The sequence below is a fragment of the Kryptolebias marmoratus genome, linkage group LG4 (assembly GCF_001649575.2).
Source record: "Kryptolebias marmoratus isolate JLee-2015 linkage group LG4, ASM164957v2, whole genome shotgun sequence".
Taxonomy (NCBI): domain Eukaryota; kingdom Metazoa; phylum Chordata; class Actinopteri; order Cyprinodontiformes; family Rivulidae; genus Kryptolebias; species Kryptolebias marmoratus.
This window is the reverse complement of record NC_051433.1, coordinates 30605043-30622734: the sequence shown is the minus strand read 5'-3', so window position 1 is coordinate 30622734 and position 17692 is coordinate 30605043. Positions and strand designations below refer to the sequence as shown.

Genomic DNA, 17692 nt, shown 5'->3' with positions numbered 1-17692 from the left:
TTGTTTTAAAAGCCTGGCATCTTCAAAAGAGGACACTTTCTGTTTGAGGGACGTTGATGTTGGTCTCTGTCTGCATCTTTGAAATATGTTTGTCTTATAAGCTCATGGGGACTGGGCACCTTTTATGTTGTATGGCACAAAAGAAATAAACTTAAGTAACTAACTAACTAATAAACTGTGTAAACTGAAGGATTCGGTGAACAAATCTTTTGATCTAATCATTTTATTGAACTGATTGTAGTGATTCAGTTCACTCAAACAGCTGCTGTCCCATTACTATGGCACCACCAGCATAAACAAACAGTTGACAGCCATCTTGAGAAGACCTCCGTGTATCACTGTACTATTTACATGTGGAAGCAGCATGTTGGTAGTGTTTTGTGCATTCTGTATGCTGTGTCATCAGTCCATAAGCGCTCATAAAAAAGTTATATTTCTTAAAGTTATATTGCTTAAATAACTAAATATAATTCATTATGTGAAAACGGAAGACAAGAGTACTCTGTAGTGAGCCTCCCAACCAGTCCATTTAAGCATTATCAGGAGAAAAATGCTGCCATTTTGTTTTGCCGTTTCCTTACTCATGCATTTTCATTAAGTAATGTTTATTTATATTATATTTGTTTTGTTAACAAAATATATCTATTTCTGCTTTTGCTTTTGATTATGTCAGTTTTGGAGGCTACAAACAGAAGAAAATTATTCTTGATGGGAGCCACCGTTTGCATGTGATTTGGCTCCTTCTCTTTTTTATGGCGACCGTTACGAGTCGATGGGGTTTTTCTGGCCCGGGACACAAAAGGTTCTCTATGCTCTCCAATACAGCCTCCATGGCCAAAAACAAATAAAAATGTGCCCAGGAAACAAAAAACGTCTAGTTACGTATCAGATCCTGCCCATTTCTGTCCAAATCACAGAGATGCATATTCACATTGGATTTGTATTATCACAGGACCTCCGAGTTCAGCAAAATATAGTAGGTACAAATTACTGACATGGCCGATTCACACAGGATTAATAACACAGACAATCTCCATAATTATTACAAATAGCATGTGGTCCCTAGGTAAAACTAATCCCGTGCAAATAGGGCTTTACTTGTGAATGATAATCCCTTGTGATCTGTTTTCAATACTGCACCAGTTATTGCAACCATAGGCTGATCAAAATCCGGTCATAGCTGCTTGCTCTTAGAGAGGAGAGACCCATCCAATATGGCAGCGATGAAATATGTGCTCCAGCACGTAATGAGGCATCTACGTACATACGTTTGTGATCTCGGTGCAAAGTTTAAAGAAGCATTTGCAGCGCAACACAAATCTATGTATTCTGTGCTCCATTAAGCAGCCTGTGACCATGGTGGTAAATTCATATTCACAAACAGTCATAGTATTTCTTAATCATAAAAAATAAACCACATCTGTAAACTTGAACTTTGTATTTGTAAATTCATGAAGTTGTAACTTTTTAAACTGTATTCTTGTAGAGAAAATATACAGCACAAGTTTTTAGTGATTTGCCTTGTTCAAAAGCTTACAAATTTGAGTTATGCACAACTGTTTACTAATATGCACACATTTCTGCCTTTACATACAAATTCTTTCTGACAGTTCTTACCCCAAAGGGTTCATTCTTACGTTTGTCCGCATTAAAGTTGATCAAAGAAAAAACACTATATAAATTTCCTTTGCAGGCCTCAATAAATAAAGAGGTCGTTTGCAAGGTGGATAATGATTTTTCCCCCAGGAGCAGTTATTGTCATAAAGTTAAAGGACCTTAAGAGAGTTGTACCTGAAAGCTGGCAGTAAAAGCAGCAGAACAGTAACTAAAAGCTAAAAGTAGCAAATGATTCCAAGAATAGAGCAAGTATGCTGAAGCAACTTTCAAAGACAATGTTTTGAGAAAGTTAAAGAGATCTCTATGTGAAATTGTATTTTAAGTAAAGGTAAATATTTTTATAACAAAACCAAAAAATCTTAGTACATTATTTCTAATAAAACTAAACATTTTAATACTTATGAATTGGTAAAATTGCACAAAGTAGTTTGGTAGCAAAAACTGTACAGAAGAAACTTCTAACAGGACAAAGGATACTTCCTTGCTTATGCATTGGTACCCTGGATAATTGTGTGTCCTCTGCTGTAAGCTCTGATTTTTTGTTTCAACCATTTCTTTTTCTCNTAGTACCATTTAGAAATTCGGTACTGTTTAGTTTAGCTTTATCTTCCTGTACACTTAGTTTAGTTCTGTACATTTAGTCATGCTTAGATCTGTTTAGTTCAGCTACTATTTTTGACTGTCTTAGCTCATGCTTAGATATGTCTGGTTTTACTTCGGCTGTATAGCGGGCCTGGGGTACTTTTAGATAGTTCGGTAACGTTAGTTTTAGTTTTAGCATTGTCACGTTTTAGATTATTTAGCCTTCTTGTACACTTAGCTTAGTTACTGTACAATTAGTTATCATATTCACTGTTAGTTAGATTATTCGTGCCTTAGTTTAGTAATATCATGTTTTAGTAGTTTAGTTATCCTGTACCTTGTTAGCATTGTCATGTTTTAGCTTAGTTATCTTGTCATGTTCTGTAACTCTGTCTGTAATTTTGTTCTTGTGTTGTAAAGCACTTTGAGTCGCCTCGTGCTGAAAAGTGCTATATAAATAAATGTACCTACCTACAATCTCCATAATTATTACAAATAGCATGTGGTCCCTAGGTAAAACTAATCCCGTGTGAATAGGGCTTAAGAGAAAGGAGGGAGGTAGTGGACAAGTGAGCATTAGAGCCACTATACAGGATAAAACACCTAAAATCCTGGAGTACATCAGGAAGATGTTGTGTTTTTGCTGTCTCAAACAGCAAAAACATGATGTAGAAAACAAGAAAAAAGAAGAATCCTCATGAAAAGATAAGTCCCTGCCCTGCATGTACCTCCGGCAGATTGAGGAGGCGGCTGATATCAGTGGAGAGAAAGGGTTTGGTTGAAGGACAGTACAGAGGTACTAATCAAAAACAAACCCTCAGCACAAGATCAATAAAGGCCTACCACCAGACAGGACAAGATCCAGGCTGTGCAAAGATGTCCGTGAGACAGTCCAGCACATAACAGCAGGATGTGAGATGCAGGCAGGCAAAGCATGCATGGAACGCCACAACCAAGCAGCTGGAACAGTGTACACAAACATCTGTACTGAGTATGGACTGGAAGTCCCACAGTATCTCAGCCCTGCCGTTCTCCACCTAAGGTGGTGGAGAACGGCAGGGCTGAGATACTGTGGGACTTCCAGATCCAGACTGACAAACAGCTGATAACAAACTGGACACCATGGTGGTTGACAGGACACAGAAGAAAGCAGCTGGGATTGATGTAGTAACTCCAAGTGACTGTAACATCAGGAAGGAGCACGAGAAGCTGGAAAAGTACCAAAGGCTGAAAGAGAAAACAGAGAAGTTGTGGAGAATCAAGACCTCGGTGGTACCAGTAGTGACTGGAGCTCTTGGTGCTGTGACCCCAAAATGAGGTTTCAACAGATCCTAGATACAACCTCAGAGATCTGTGCTGAGAAGAGCGCAGTTCTAGGAACAGCTAAGATACCAGTGATGGGCAAACGAAGCCTCATGAAGCAATTAAGCTTTCCAACACTTTGCTTTGCAAAAAGGTTCATCACTCGATGCTTCATCCATCGCTCACTAGTGACACCTGCTGGTGAAACTGGAACAGCTTTGTCACTCAGTTGGATCAGACTTTCAAACATTTGTAAATGCAATATTGTCACAAAGTTTTCATCAAACTCATGTTTGGTAACAGGAGAATCAATGAAATCCTATTTAATTATTAAAATGATTTGTAGCCAATCTAATCCTTGACCATCAGTGGTTGTTGGGTTTTCTTTTATGTCATGGACTTATTTGACAATAAAGATATGTTGGACTTTAGTGTGTTGGGAAGTGAGTGATTGTTGGGGCAGACTCTGAAACTTGCTTCCTGAAAAACAGAGTTTGTTTAAAATCATCTAGTTCTGGTTTTTAAAATTACAAATATGTATATCCCAGATATGAGACGTTTTTCTCTTTTTCAACCACTGCTGATGAAAACTGCTACCAACCCACGGAGCAACAGGGTTCATAGCGCTTTTATTTTGAAAAACGATATGCAAAATGAAGCAATGACGTGGCAGATGTAATGCGAGGCCTCGTTTGTTGTTGATCACGTGATTTTGCTCAATATGACACAAGCTCTGAAGCGGGGCTTCATCGGACACGCCCCCTTTTTACTCGGTACACGCCTCGAAGCCTGGCTGCAGATGTCCCATCACTACCTGATACTGCACAGGTCCAAGGACCCTGGCTTGAAGTGAAGTTGAACCAACCATGTGGAAAAATAAGGCAAGCTGGGTGTTTTTATGTGTGTGTTAGTTTTGATGATTATGACTTACAGATGATGAAAACCCACGATTCAGTTCCTGAGACAGTTTGTGCTCTAAAATGTCCTAGTATATGGCTATGCTGACTTTGGATTTGATATAACCCAGCAGAACAACATTAGCAGATGATAGGACTGTCCACATCATCACAGAGTGATCTTCACTCTGAACCTCAAGCATCTTGGATTCTTTCTCCAGACTGGAAATTTGATTTCCAAACGAAATGCAAAACTTACTTTCATCTGAAAAAGAGGACTTTGGAGCAGAGAGCAGCAGTCCACTCCTTTTTGTCTTTTCTAATATTGTCTCTGGTTCGGAAGTGGCTTGACCAGGACTGGGACAGGTGTAGCCCAGTCCTGGACCGGGACAGGTGTAGCCCAGTCCTTGAACCAGTTTTTGTCTCCAGGAGGCTTTCCAGACAGTCCTGTCATTTCTGTAATGACTGTGTTTGCACTTGTAGTTGAGGTTTTATTGAAACCTAAGATTGACTGAGAATATTTACTAGCACTGGTAAATATGATTACAGCAGCAAGCTGATAAACTCTGAAGCAGTACGTCTACTTTGGATGTGAGCCTCTCCTCAGGCTGTCTGTGACAGATCTGGGTGCAGCTGTGGCCCTAGGTCCCAGCAACGACCGCAGACCATCCTCAGCAAACACTACAGCACATGAGCTAAAGTTACACTTTTATTTTGAAAAGGTCACTACCTTATGGATACAAAACAATGTGATATTGTTACTTTTGGAGAGCTCAGTACAATAATGTCTAAAATGCATTAAACCCGCCTCTGACTGACAGGAGAGAGCCATCCAAGACTTTAAAATTAGTTTTCAAACATATAACGAAGACTAGATCAACAGAAAACTGCACCATCAACACCGAACTGGTTCATCTGAAACGAATGGGTCATTCTAACACAAGAGTTAAAGCACATTTTGATCTTGTGTGGTAATTACAGCTCCTCCTTGATTCTATGCATGAATTAGGCTTATAATAGTAAAACAAATGTAAAGACAGATTATTGAGAGTGAAGTTCCTTGCACATGTTATCCAATCAAAGTTTGAGAGACAGCTGATTGGCTCAAAATGTTCTTTCCAGAGGGTGAGAGCAGATGTACTCTCGGCTCTCTAAGACCGCCTTGGCGATCTTCTTAATGTTGGCATCATTGTTTTCAGGAGAATCTGGAACACATTGAACAGAAAATTCAAAATTAGTCCATTTTATTTGGTAACTGGGCAAAATTCATTGGCAAAGCACAACCTGTCTGTATTGTGTCACTGATTAACTAAATATTAGCTGCAGTACATTTGACTCATTAATTAGAAAGCATTGAATAATGTTGGCGGCTGCCAGTCCAATTACTGACCAAAATCCCATAAACATCAACCATCTTCTCCAAAGCCCTGTAGGCATTAGGGACATCCTTCTGTAATGATATAGGCTGACAACATGTCAGTGTTTTAATGTATAAATCTGTCCCGGCCCTCAATGTAAGACCTCTGACTGAACTGACACAAGCAGATTACCTGAACATTTCAGAGGAAAGGAAAGGTTTGCTCAGCTGATTAAAGACAACCATCCTTGGGATTATTCAGAAGATACTTTTTGTTTATTTGTTGAGAGCTCAAAGTTTTAATGAACTGTATTAGAATCCTTCTCAATAAAAATGACCATGTTGTCATGATTGTATTACTTAAAAGGATGCAGGATGGTTGTTTAAAGCTGATTGGACCTGCTGTTGTCAGAGCACTAACTCATAGAGGACATTCATGGCACAAACATTAGGGATTGGGTGGAATTCTTTACTTGCAGACTTGAAATTGAGATTTAATGGGAAAAATTTTAGTTCAAGACTGAAGCAGTTTCTGAAGGAGAACCAGTTTTGTGGTCAGAAATAACTGCTTCCTTTTTGTTAATGCTATTAGAGTTTTGGGATTCTACTAGAAGGGCTTGTGCATGTGGCTCACAAAAATAATCAGATATGTCCACCTATAGGGGGCGCTATCATTAGGGTTTTTGCATTTTGTCCTGTATCTTCTAAACTTTAAGTTTCGCAATTTAAAGTCTTTGTTCACAAGTTCCCTGAACTGTACTGAGTCACATGGTATAGGCCATGGCCACTTCTAAATACAGCTTGGTTTGTTTGTTTTGGCCTCTTTTTGGAGCTTTAAAGGTCAATCACCATGAAATTCACCATATTAATTCGAAATACTAATCTGAACACAGGTTGACAAAGTCAAGTAAGTATTTTTAAAATGTGTAAGTTATTTAGTGCTAGCTAGAAAAAAAACATATTCTGCCACATCTTGAAAACAACAAAAGCTGATGAGATTAACTTTAAACTGCTGTCAAGGCAATTCTGACCAATTCTGAATTACTGGACCAAAACTGACAAACATTGAGCGATAGGGTGGGCTGTAATCCAAAAAATATTGTTCACTCAAAAATGGCTCACTGGATCGTTATGAAATGTGTTGGATGGCCTGGACCTCTGTCATAACTGCCTGCACTTCTAGTTGGGATTTGTTTTAGGAATTTGTCTTACTAAGTGTAATGTTTTATTCTTTAAAACTGCATTTTAACCAGTTTTTGTCTTATGTTGCTAAAGGCTCATGTGGGGTTGTGGATTGTAAATTAGTCTTGGCTGTGAATGTAATAGTGTGCAGTATTTGTTAACACTTGTCCCAATCCAAATAAATAATAAATGAAATGTTTCTGATTCTACAGTGGGCTGTACAGAAGATGTGTAAGTTAAAAACGACCCTTTGATTTCAGTTTTCAGGAGAAACTCAGATACAATGAAGATCAATGAGAGTTTGGGTGCGTACTCTAGGGGGACATAAGAGAAAAACATGTTGTGTAGCAGTCAGAGACTGGGTGAAAGAGCAGAAATACGTGTATATACTGTATCAGAAATCCTTCTGGGGTCAAATATCTAAAAATCATCAAACTTTAACTATAATTGTTTAAAAATGGCTAAAAATATGAACATCACAGATGTAAAGTCCAACTTCCTGTAACCCAATTTAACTTTACATGATGTTCTTACTGTGAAGTGTATCTAAACTACCGAGCTCCAAACACGTCAGAATCCCATTGATTCTCATTATTTATTTTCATGCGGTTTCTTGCAAATTTTGTTTACACTGAGCGATGTACGGCTACCAAAAGTCAGAACACTGTTCCCGATCAACCTGCATGATTTGGTGTACACAGAGATGTGCACAGATAGACACTAGGTGGTGCTAGAGCACCTGCCCTTTTCCCTCTGAACCAAAAAAGTGCCCTAATGATGATTTCTTTTCTTTAGTGTGTGGCCCAAGGTAGCACTTCTGGATTAAAATTTTTTTTTTTTTACCAGTGCCGTTCACTTTTATACTTTTGCACGACAACACCCGCCTCGCGTGCCTCTCTCAACGTGAACAACGTGCTCAATGGTGCAACGCTTCTCTCCTCACCTCCGCGCTGCCCTTATGACCGGCAGGCTAATATATATATAGACCATAGAGGTTAGTTACTTCACAAGACCGAATATGGTAAGCATGTTCTGTGCTTAGTGAAAATATTATCCTTGTTTACCAGTAAAATGATGCTATTAAATTCAGCATTAGATGTTTTGTTGTTCCATGTAGTGATCCAACATGCAGTGCCACAAAAAGCACAGTCCAGCATCTGTCTGTTTGTCAGAGTTCTCTGTTGTTATTCATTGGCCTGGAAGTGAGACGTGTGTTGGTGCTTTGTTTGCACTTTTTCATTTATTTTATTTAATTTATTTGTTGATGTGACTTAAATTAGGATTCAAATTAGGTGCAAACAATTCTTCTCTCTGCTGGCCTGGGAACGCCTTGGGATTCCCCCGGAGGAGCTGGCCCAAGTGGCTGGGGAGAGGGAAGTCTGGGTCTCCCTGCTTAGGCTGCTGCCCCCGTGACCCGACCCCGGATAAGAGGAAGAAGATGGATGGATGGATGGATGGATGTTTCACTTACGTTTCTGCAGCTGAACTATCAAGTAATTGTTCTTGAAGAAGGCCTCATTGCAGAACGTGTTTGTGAGCAGCACCTGGAAAATACAACAGAGAGCGAGTCCAAGTTAAAACCAGGAGCAAAAGAAAGAAAACTCAGCAGAGGAGACAAATATTTGCCAGCTCTACATTTCCTGTTTACCTTAAGATTAAAAACCCAGACCCAAACAAAACATTTTTATAAAATCAGTGGAATTACATAGAATGAAAGCTTTTAAACATGATCACCTCATGTGTGTCTGTATCTACAGAGGAGGAGAAAACTGGCAGCAGCTAGAGTGTGTTCATCTGAAGCACAGATAAGATCAGCAACTTTAACAGAGCTAAATTAAACCCTGAACTGCCAAAACACAGATAGCACATCAATTGTTCCACCAGAGACAAAAACACTTTGGATCACTGCTATACAGTTTTGAAAAAGGTTTATCACTCTGTCCCCTGAGGTGCTTTAGGACACTCTGACCACTGCTTGGTCCATCTCATTCCATCTTACAAGCAGAAACTAAAAGCTGCCAAACCTTTGCTTTGACTGCACAGACTGGAGAGCTGCTACGACTCACTGACACTGTGACATCCTGCATCACTTTCTGAGAGAACATGTGCATAGCAGACAAGACTGTTCACACATTCAGTAACAAACCGTGGTTTACAGCAAGGCTGAGAGAACTTTGTTGGGCCAAAGAGGAGAAGAGAGGACTCTGTACAGGCAGGCCAAAAATACACTGAACAGGGAGAAAAGCCGAAAGTCCTTTTTTAGGCTACAAACATCCCTCAGTGTGGAAGGACCTCTCAAACATCACTAACTACAGACGTCCACACGCCCCTGTTCTGCTGAATAAAGGTGCTGGAGCTCTGTGAAGTTCCCTCCTGTTTCAAACAGGCAACAATCATTCCAGTCCCAAAGAAATCCTCCACCAAAGGTCTGAAGGACTACAGACCAGAAGCCTGGACATCTGTCATTATGAAAGCCTGTGATCGCCTAGTGTTGACGCACCTGAAGGACAGAACAGGTAACCTTCTGACCCTTACAGTTTGCCTATCAGTCAAACAGGTCAGTGGATGAAGTGTACACCCATAAACATGGGTCTAGACTTCATCCTGCAACATCTGGACCATCCAGGGACCTATGCAAGAACCCTGTTTGTGGACTTCAGCTCGGTGTTTAATACAGTCGACCCACAGATCCTCCCCACCAAGCTCTGCCAGTGGATCGTCAACTTCCTGACAGGCAGGAAGCAGCAGGTGAGGCATGGTGACGTCACGTCAGGTGTAAGGACAATTAGTACACGAGTTCCTCAGGGATGTGTCCCGTCTCCACTGCTCTTCTCCCTCTATACCAATGACTGCACCACTGCTGTTAACATCATTAAATTTACAGTCATTGGACTGATAAAGAACGATGATGAGTCTGTGTATTGACATGAGGTTGATTGACAGTTGGGAGCTGAACACCCTTAAGACTGTGGAGAAGACAGCAGACTTTAAGAAGCACATATTGTTACTTTGCATTTTCAATTTCTATATAATCTATTTAAATTGCATTTGTTTTGCTGCTTTTATTTATTGTATTTAATCAAATTTGTTTTCGCAACTTGACTTTTATATTTTATTGCAATTGGAAGTACATATAGAGTGTGACCATCTACTGACAATAAATTCCATGCATGTGTGAGCATACTTAGCCAATGAAGTGATTCTGACACAGCCTGTGTGTGTGTGCATGTCATACACACCTCCTGGTCATGATTCCTGAGGCCAATGCTGATAGAGCGGCTGGCTCTGGACAGTACGGCTGTCATGGCGTACAGGTTGATCACCACGTCTGCTACTTTCTTCAGGATGAGCTGTTCGTCCACGATGCTCTGACATCACCAGCAGGTGCATGAAAGGAAATGGAGGTTTGTGGTGATTTCATGATTCAGAATCAATTTTCTGTATACCTAAACACCAAGAAAGATGACCTGACAGGGTGATAAACTATCCTGAAGTATGAAGACTTTCTGACATTTGAACCTTATAGTGTCTACGTTAGTAAGAACTGTTTGCTTTTATTATGCTGCCTTGTGTCTTTCATCATGATGCAGGTTCAACGTATTCAGAGTTTCTTTGAGGAACCCATCCTAACTAATTCTAACAAAAACAGATTATCCTTGGTGGACATGGACGTAGTTGGAGTGAGGACAGAGTTAGATGGAGGAGGATGACTCGCTGTATCGACCCCTGAAAAGGGAACAGGCCAAGGAAAAAGAAGAAGACACGTTTTTAGAAAAATAAAAATGCATTTTCAGAACACTAACAGTTCAGGAAACATTTTCATTAAAACCACACAATAAAAAAATTCTAATATCACAAAAGGCACAATTTACCTATTAGAAATAGAAAATGATTGACTACACTCTTCTGACATGCCAAACAAGTACTACAAACTATTGTTCAGTTTTAAAATTGGTATTTAATTGTGTTAACAGGCTTGTAGGAGATACTTAGGAACTTTATTTTAAAAAATCAGCAGTACAGGAGACACAAAACATCTTTACCAGGGGGTCCCAAACTTTGTTATTTGAAATCATAGCGCCTAAGATGAATAGGAACATGAGCGAGGCACAGAAGGGAACTGGAACCAACACCAGGGGTCGACAGAACCGTAGCTTCAGACTGTAATACAGGACACACAAACCTGTGCACCGCCTAGACTGACTACAGGAAAGCCTATAACTTAATGCCACACACATAGGAGAACTTGAAATTGTACAACATCAACAAGACACTAGGAGCCTTCATTTAGAACTTCATGGGAATGTGGAAGACAATTACAGTTGAAACCAGAAGTTTACATACACCAGATAAAAAGACTGACACGCTATGTTGTCCCACATTGACATTCCCAAATGTCAAGTATGGACGGAGCTACATGCTAAAGCTAACCTCATCGGGTACAGTGTTTGATTTGTAAACTATGTTAAGCAGCAGAGTTATAGGTGCTTAAGTTAGTCATACTGTGCAGATATAAATGTTGAAGGTAGGTGTCTGAAGTAGTTTTATCAATACAGACCGCCTGCATTTCTGATTCTGTTTCTTTCTTTCTTTTATAGACCACCCGTATGCGGTCAGAACCTAAAATTCATTGCTATCGTACACTTATATTGTGGCTGAAATGAAAAAACAACAAGGGAATACTAAGAGCTGTACTGGCACAGTTAATTATTCAACCTCTGTAGATGATTTATTTTTTCTAAGTAACAACTTAAAAGATGTTGCTTAGCATTAGTCCTTTTTTTATTTAAAAGCAGTAAGTAAATACATGTTTATGCCATCAGGATGAGAGCCCTCACAGGACACAAACTAGAGGCAGAAGACACAGGGAGGGAGGATTTGGAAAAGCACTGGAGTATGAAGAGCTATTTCATTCAAAAATAAATAAATAGTGTTATTTAAAAATTATTAATAAATATTCCAAAAAAACATTTAAATATAAATGTTCAGTTTTTTATCCTCGTTCAAGATTTATTTACTAATAAAGTTTCATTTTGTGTTATTTTGTAAAGCTACTTAACATATTTCTGGGGCTTTTATTTTTTAACCCCATTTTTCATTTTAAGAGCTTCTTATTTCATGTTTTTCATTTTCAAAAGAGGGGGCGGGTCTGGTCAAATCATCGGCCGCACAGACATGTAGTGCATCCTGCATCGCCGCCATATTGGATGGAGCCAACAGGAGTAACCACACAGCGAGCAGCTATGACTGGACTTTGTGAAGCCTACGGTTGCAAAAACTGGCACAGTATTGAAAATTGATCACATGGGATCACCTTTCACAAGTAAGATTGAACAACAATTTTAGTTATCTGACCATTTATATTATTATATTATTGTAGCTAACATTATTAGGCAATCAACAAAATGCTAACAGGAGGAACTGGTCCTCTCTCTCTCATTAGCTCTTTCTGTTGTTTTTTCTTCACATTTTGAAGGTTTCCCACTAACACAGATTTAAGGAGGCAATGGGAAGCTGCAGTAAGAAGGGGGGGTTTTGTTGCTACAGACTCGTCTCATGTCTGTAGTGAACATTTCAAACCAGAGGACTTTAACAGGACTGGATTAGAGACGCTGTGACCCCACCTGTCTTCAGCTTCCCATCTCATCTCCAGAGAGGAGGAGATTTTACTGTACATGTTAACAGAAATGTCTGATTTATATGTAAAACTAAAGTTAATATCACACTTTGTTAAACCCGTTTTTACCTGTTAGTTCTTTCTGCATGTTTAGGAATTAATGATGTTTTGTGTATTACAATACACTGTGGGATACTAAAACCTTTTCAAGTTGTTTTCAATTAAATTGTTTTTAAGTATTATGTGTCTTAATTTTTAGGAACACAGAAACCTGAAGGAAAGCTGCAGAGAGCTTCCAGTGGACCTTTCTCTCCCTGAAAGTGAGCCTCAGCTCTCCAGCCCCAGTTAAAGCAGGGCAGTGTGAGACCCTGGAATGACCTGGAGTTTCTAAAGATTACTTTCCAGGCCTTTAGAAAACTAACAAACTGTGCATGTGGGTGCGCATACACAGCACACAAAAATATGAAGAAATTGTGTATGTGGTGTATACAGAAGGCTCAGGATTGTGTATATGTGTGTGTGAGAGAGTGAAATAAATTTGAATGAACAATCAAACTTGCTTCTTTATTAAAATATAAAATGTATTAATTTATACATCTATTAATATGCCATACTATATGTCTGTCTTTGTTAAAGAGCATACAACAAAGTATTTTAGCATCGTAGCACGTATTTTTAATGTGTGAGAGCGTCCTGTATCGTAACTACATCTCTGCTGTTTGTAACAAACCAAACTGTGAAAATCGGGTAAAGATTCAGAGAGGTCTGATTATTTTAGTTGGACATACAGCTAACTCAGGACAAAGAAATGAACTGGGGACGCGTGAAAGACCCAGCCAAGATGGTGGCCGCGCTGATACGTCAGCTCCAATAGGCGGTGCCGGTCGGTGCTGGCCTTCAAGGTGTGTATGTAAATAATGTCTATGGTCAGACCAAGCAAAGCTCAGCCGGGGAAGGGGGGGGGATACTTTGCTGTGATTGGTCAAAAAAACATTAGAGTATGTCAGTTTCTGTGAAGCAGATGCAAATCATTAATCCTGACCAGACCTGCCCCCTCATCTGAATATAAGAACATGAAATAAAGAGCGTTTCAAAACAAAAAACGGGGATAAAAATTTAAAGCTCTCAAAATATGTAAAGTAGCTTTACAAAATGAAACTCCGTTATTAAATAAATAAATAAATCTTGAAATAAATAAAATACATTTCTATTTAAATGTTTTATTTCATGGGAACATTTATTTATTTAATGTAATATTTATTAATAATTTTTAATTACCATTTATTTATTTAATTTTGAATAAAATTACTTTGAAAGAACTCATTCATTCAGCTGTTTAAGTCAAATGGGAAATCAATTCTAAAGAACTGAAAACTTCTAAGGAGAAAATTCAATGAAATGTTACCTTTCCATATCTGTACAGAAGGCTCTCCACAGTCGACCCAAAAATGTTGACGTTCAGCTCAAACTTCTTTGCACTTTCCTTTGAACACAAAGACAACGGCTGAACTTCTACAAAACAAACAAAAACAGACCAATAGTAAAATGGATTAAGTCAATTTCTTACTGTCAAGCTGCGATGAACCACCCAATCCTTTCCTGTCAGGCCAAGGTCTACTGAAGCTCCCAGTGAGGTCTTCAGCTTCTTGCTCATAGTACCAAGAATCATAGAGATATTTCCTTTCTTCATCTCCCTGGAAGTGAAGTAAAGAAAGACTGAAAGGTAACAAAGTAGCCAAAAACTCTGGGAGAAGTTTAGAGGAGTGTGAAGATTAACTGGGGAAGATCACATTCTGTTACAGGCCCATAAAAAAACAAGACCACTTTAAATCATTTTAAAACTTTCCCCCACCTTTAATGTAACACATCCTGCACAATTTACCTGAAAGCAAAGTAATCTTTTTTGAGGAAAAAAAAAAAATCCAAATCAGTTGAAGGAATGTATATTTTCCTCCTTTCGTGCCAGAGTTTTAGACTAAGCTCATCTTATGTTGTAGCCATTTTGATCAAACAGTAAAAACAATGTTAAGTGCAGTGTCATGGGATATTACGAGACATCACGCTCAGAGTACGTGTTGTGAATGGACTCCAGCTACTACCACATCTGATTTTAGCTTAATATCTATAAAACAGAAACTAGCAACTAGTGAGCAAAACCAGCCACTAAGGAGCACAAGCCAGTGTATCTCTTGTGCTGGTCCCAAGTCCGGGTAAATGGTGAGGGTTGTGTCAGGAAGGGCATCTGGCAAAAAACACTTCTGCCAAAACCAACATGCGAATTCATCCAAGCAACACCATACCGGATTGGTCGAGGCTCGGGTTAACAACGACTGCCACGGGTGCTGTTGACAAACAGAGTGCCAGCAGAAATTGTATTACTGTTAGTCAAAGACCACGAGGAGGGAAATGTGCCAGGAGACAGAGGGAGAAGAGGGAAGTCTGAGGATAGCAGCTCTAAACGTAGGGACAATGACAGGCAAAGGTAGAGAGCTGGGTGACATGATGCAGAAGAGGAAGGTAGATGTATTATGTGTACAACAGACAAAGTGTAAGGACAGCAAGAATCACATCATTGAGGCAGGGTTTAAGCTGTTTTACCATGGTGTGTATAGGAAGAGAAATAGAGTACAGGTGGTCCTAAAGGAGGAGTTGGCAAGGAATGTGGTCGAGGTGAAAAGAGTGTCAGATAGGGTGATGTGTCTGAAGGTAGAAGGTGAAGGGCTGATGCTGAATGTTGTCAGTGGTTCTGCTCCACAGGTTGGATGTGATGCAGAAGAGAAAGAGAAACTCTGGAAGGACCTGGCTGAAGTGATAGAGAGTATTCCCAGGGAGGAGAGAGTGGTGATCAGAGCAGGTCTGAATGGACATGTTGGTGAGGAGGTGATGGGCAGGTTTGGTGTCAAGGAAAGGAACCAGGAAGGACAGATGGGGGTGGAAGATGGAAATAGCTGTAGTCAACACCAAAAGAGGGAGGAACACAGGGTGACCTATAGGAGTGGATGCAGGAGTACGCAGGTAGACCTGAGGGAGATTGTGGACTGTATGGTTGTGGCAGGGAGAGTGTGGCCAGACAGCATCAGATGGTGGTGTGGAGGATGACTGTTGTGGTGATGAAGAGGAAAAGAGTAAAGGCAGAGAAGAAGACCAAATGGTGGAAGGTGAGGAAGGAAGAATGTTGTCAGGAGTTCAGTAATGAGCTGTTAAAGACTCTGGGTGGTAAAAAAGAGCTTCCAGATGATTGGGCTACTACAGCACCATGATTAGAGAGACAGGTAGGAAGGGACTTGGTGTCATCTGGACAGAGACAAGATGAGAAGGAGACCTGGTGGTGGAATAGTGAAGTGCAGGAAGTTATCCAGAGGAAGAGGTTAGCCAGGAAGAAATGGGACAGTGAGAGGACTGAAGAGAGGAATATACGGAGATGCAATGTTGGACAAAGAGGGAGACAGCAAAGACAAAACAGAAGACGAATGAAGAGTTGGACAAGAGGCTGGACACTAAGGAAGGAGAGAAGGACTTTTGTCGACTGGCAAGACAGAGGGACCAGGCTGGAAAGGATGTGCAGCAGGTTAGGCTAGTTAAAGATAGAAGATTAAGATGTAAGGAGTACTTTGTGGAGCTAATAAATAAAGAGAATAAAAGAGAAAGAAGAGTATAGATTGTAGAAACTGTGCACCATGAAGTGAACAAGCTTAGTGAGGATGAAGATCAGACAGCTTTGAAGAGGATGAAGAAGGTGAAGGCAGTTGGACCTGATGACATACCAGTGGAGGGATGGAAATGTCTAAGAAAGATGGCAGGGAGGTTTTTGACTCGATTATTCAATGGCATTTTTGAGAGTGAGAAAATGCCCAAGGAATGGAGGAGAAGTGTGTTGGTGTTGGCCTTTGAGGGAACAACACTGAACCACTGGTTTAGATATGTGGGCACTATCTGTGTCAAAATCTAAGCGAAGGAAAAAGAAGCACCAGACATCATCAGGTTCACCAGAGAGGATGCCTGTCTGATGGAGCGGTTGGTGCATGTTGAAACTGTGAAGGTACTGACAGTGAGACCTGGAGGTCAAACAGAAGGTCCTGATCTGTGTAACCAACTCACACAGATCAGGACCTTCTGTTTGACTCTCACCATTCACTGGAACACAAACATTCTCTTGTTACGACTCTACACCATCAGCAGCAGTTACTCACATAAATCGGGTCATTTAGACAGACACATCATACATTTCTTGTATAAAAAGCAAAGCTAGAAAGTGTCAGTGTGGACACAGTAGATTTAAGATGTGTTAATATGTTTTGAAGGTAGTTTTTCTTGATAAATTGACTAAATTCTCGCAAAACTGTATATTGTAGGGTTACTCACCTATGGAAGGACTCCAGACGCATTTTTTGCATTTACTGGTGAAGTTGTAACGGGTGCATGACTCAGGCATGCTGCTACAACAAGACAACTGATTGTCCATTGAGTCACACAATCTCGTTTTTTAACTCTTATGTATTTCAACGAGACATGCAAGCATGCAGACACTGCAGTCTTAAGCATGTAAATTTACATCTAAAATGGCCAGTAAGTTTGTTTGCTGACCCAGCAGAACTTTGAAACATTGAAAAGAGTAAGCAGCACAGACCACCATTGTTATTGTTGTTGATCTACTAATGACTGCAGCTGTTTTGTGTTTGGGAAGACTGATTTGATGTGGAGGCCACCTTAAAAGGAGTTGATTCCAAAATTTAACCAGCTGTAGATGTACATGCAATGATTACTTTGAGAGTTTGAATGAAATCCATCCACTGGTTCATGTGATGTTAATGCTACAGACAAAAAACATACAAATACACGGGCAAAAGCAACGTTGCTCCAACTTTGGGTGAAAATTATCTTAATGAATGTTTTAATCAGGGGTGGAAATTAGCACCCGCCACCGGCCAAATGCGGGTAAATATTTGAAGTGGCGGGTGAATTTGATCAACACACGCCACTGTGGCGGGTTGGCAATTTGAACAGAAAAGGTGTTATTTGTCCTCCTGACATATAGGGGGCAGCAATGTGCTCGAGTTGCTGCCGCGTTCCCCCGTCAGATACGGTTCCCCCTGCGTCTCTGTGCCGCGTTCATGTTCAACGCTTGTAACCGCCGCGCTG

At 40.1% G+C, this 17692-nt stretch overlaps 1 protein-coding gene across 1 annotated transcript in view; it reads right to left on the bottom strand.

The window, feature by feature from the left end:
* Positions 1 to 5088: 5088 nt before the first annotated feature.
* Positions 5089 to 17692, bottom strand: part of acad9 (acyl-CoA dehydrogenase family, member 9) — a 25066-nt gene continuing 12462 nt past the window's right edge. The window contains exons 14-18 of the mRNA XM_017433411.3: positions 14121 to 14247; positions 13959 to 14036; positions 10176 to 10304; positions 8408 to 8480; positions 5089 to 5602 (exon numbers count right to left, since the gene is read on the bottom strand). Coding sequence (XP_017288900.1) covers positions 5502 to 5602; positions 8408 to 8480; positions 10176 to 10304; positions 13959 to 14036; positions 14121 to 14247 — 508 coding nt within the window. The 3' untranslated portion in view covers positions 5089 to 5501. The remainder of the gene's footprint in view (positions 5603 to 8407; positions 8481 to 10175; positions 10305 to 13958; positions 14037 to 14120; positions 14248 to 17692) is intronic.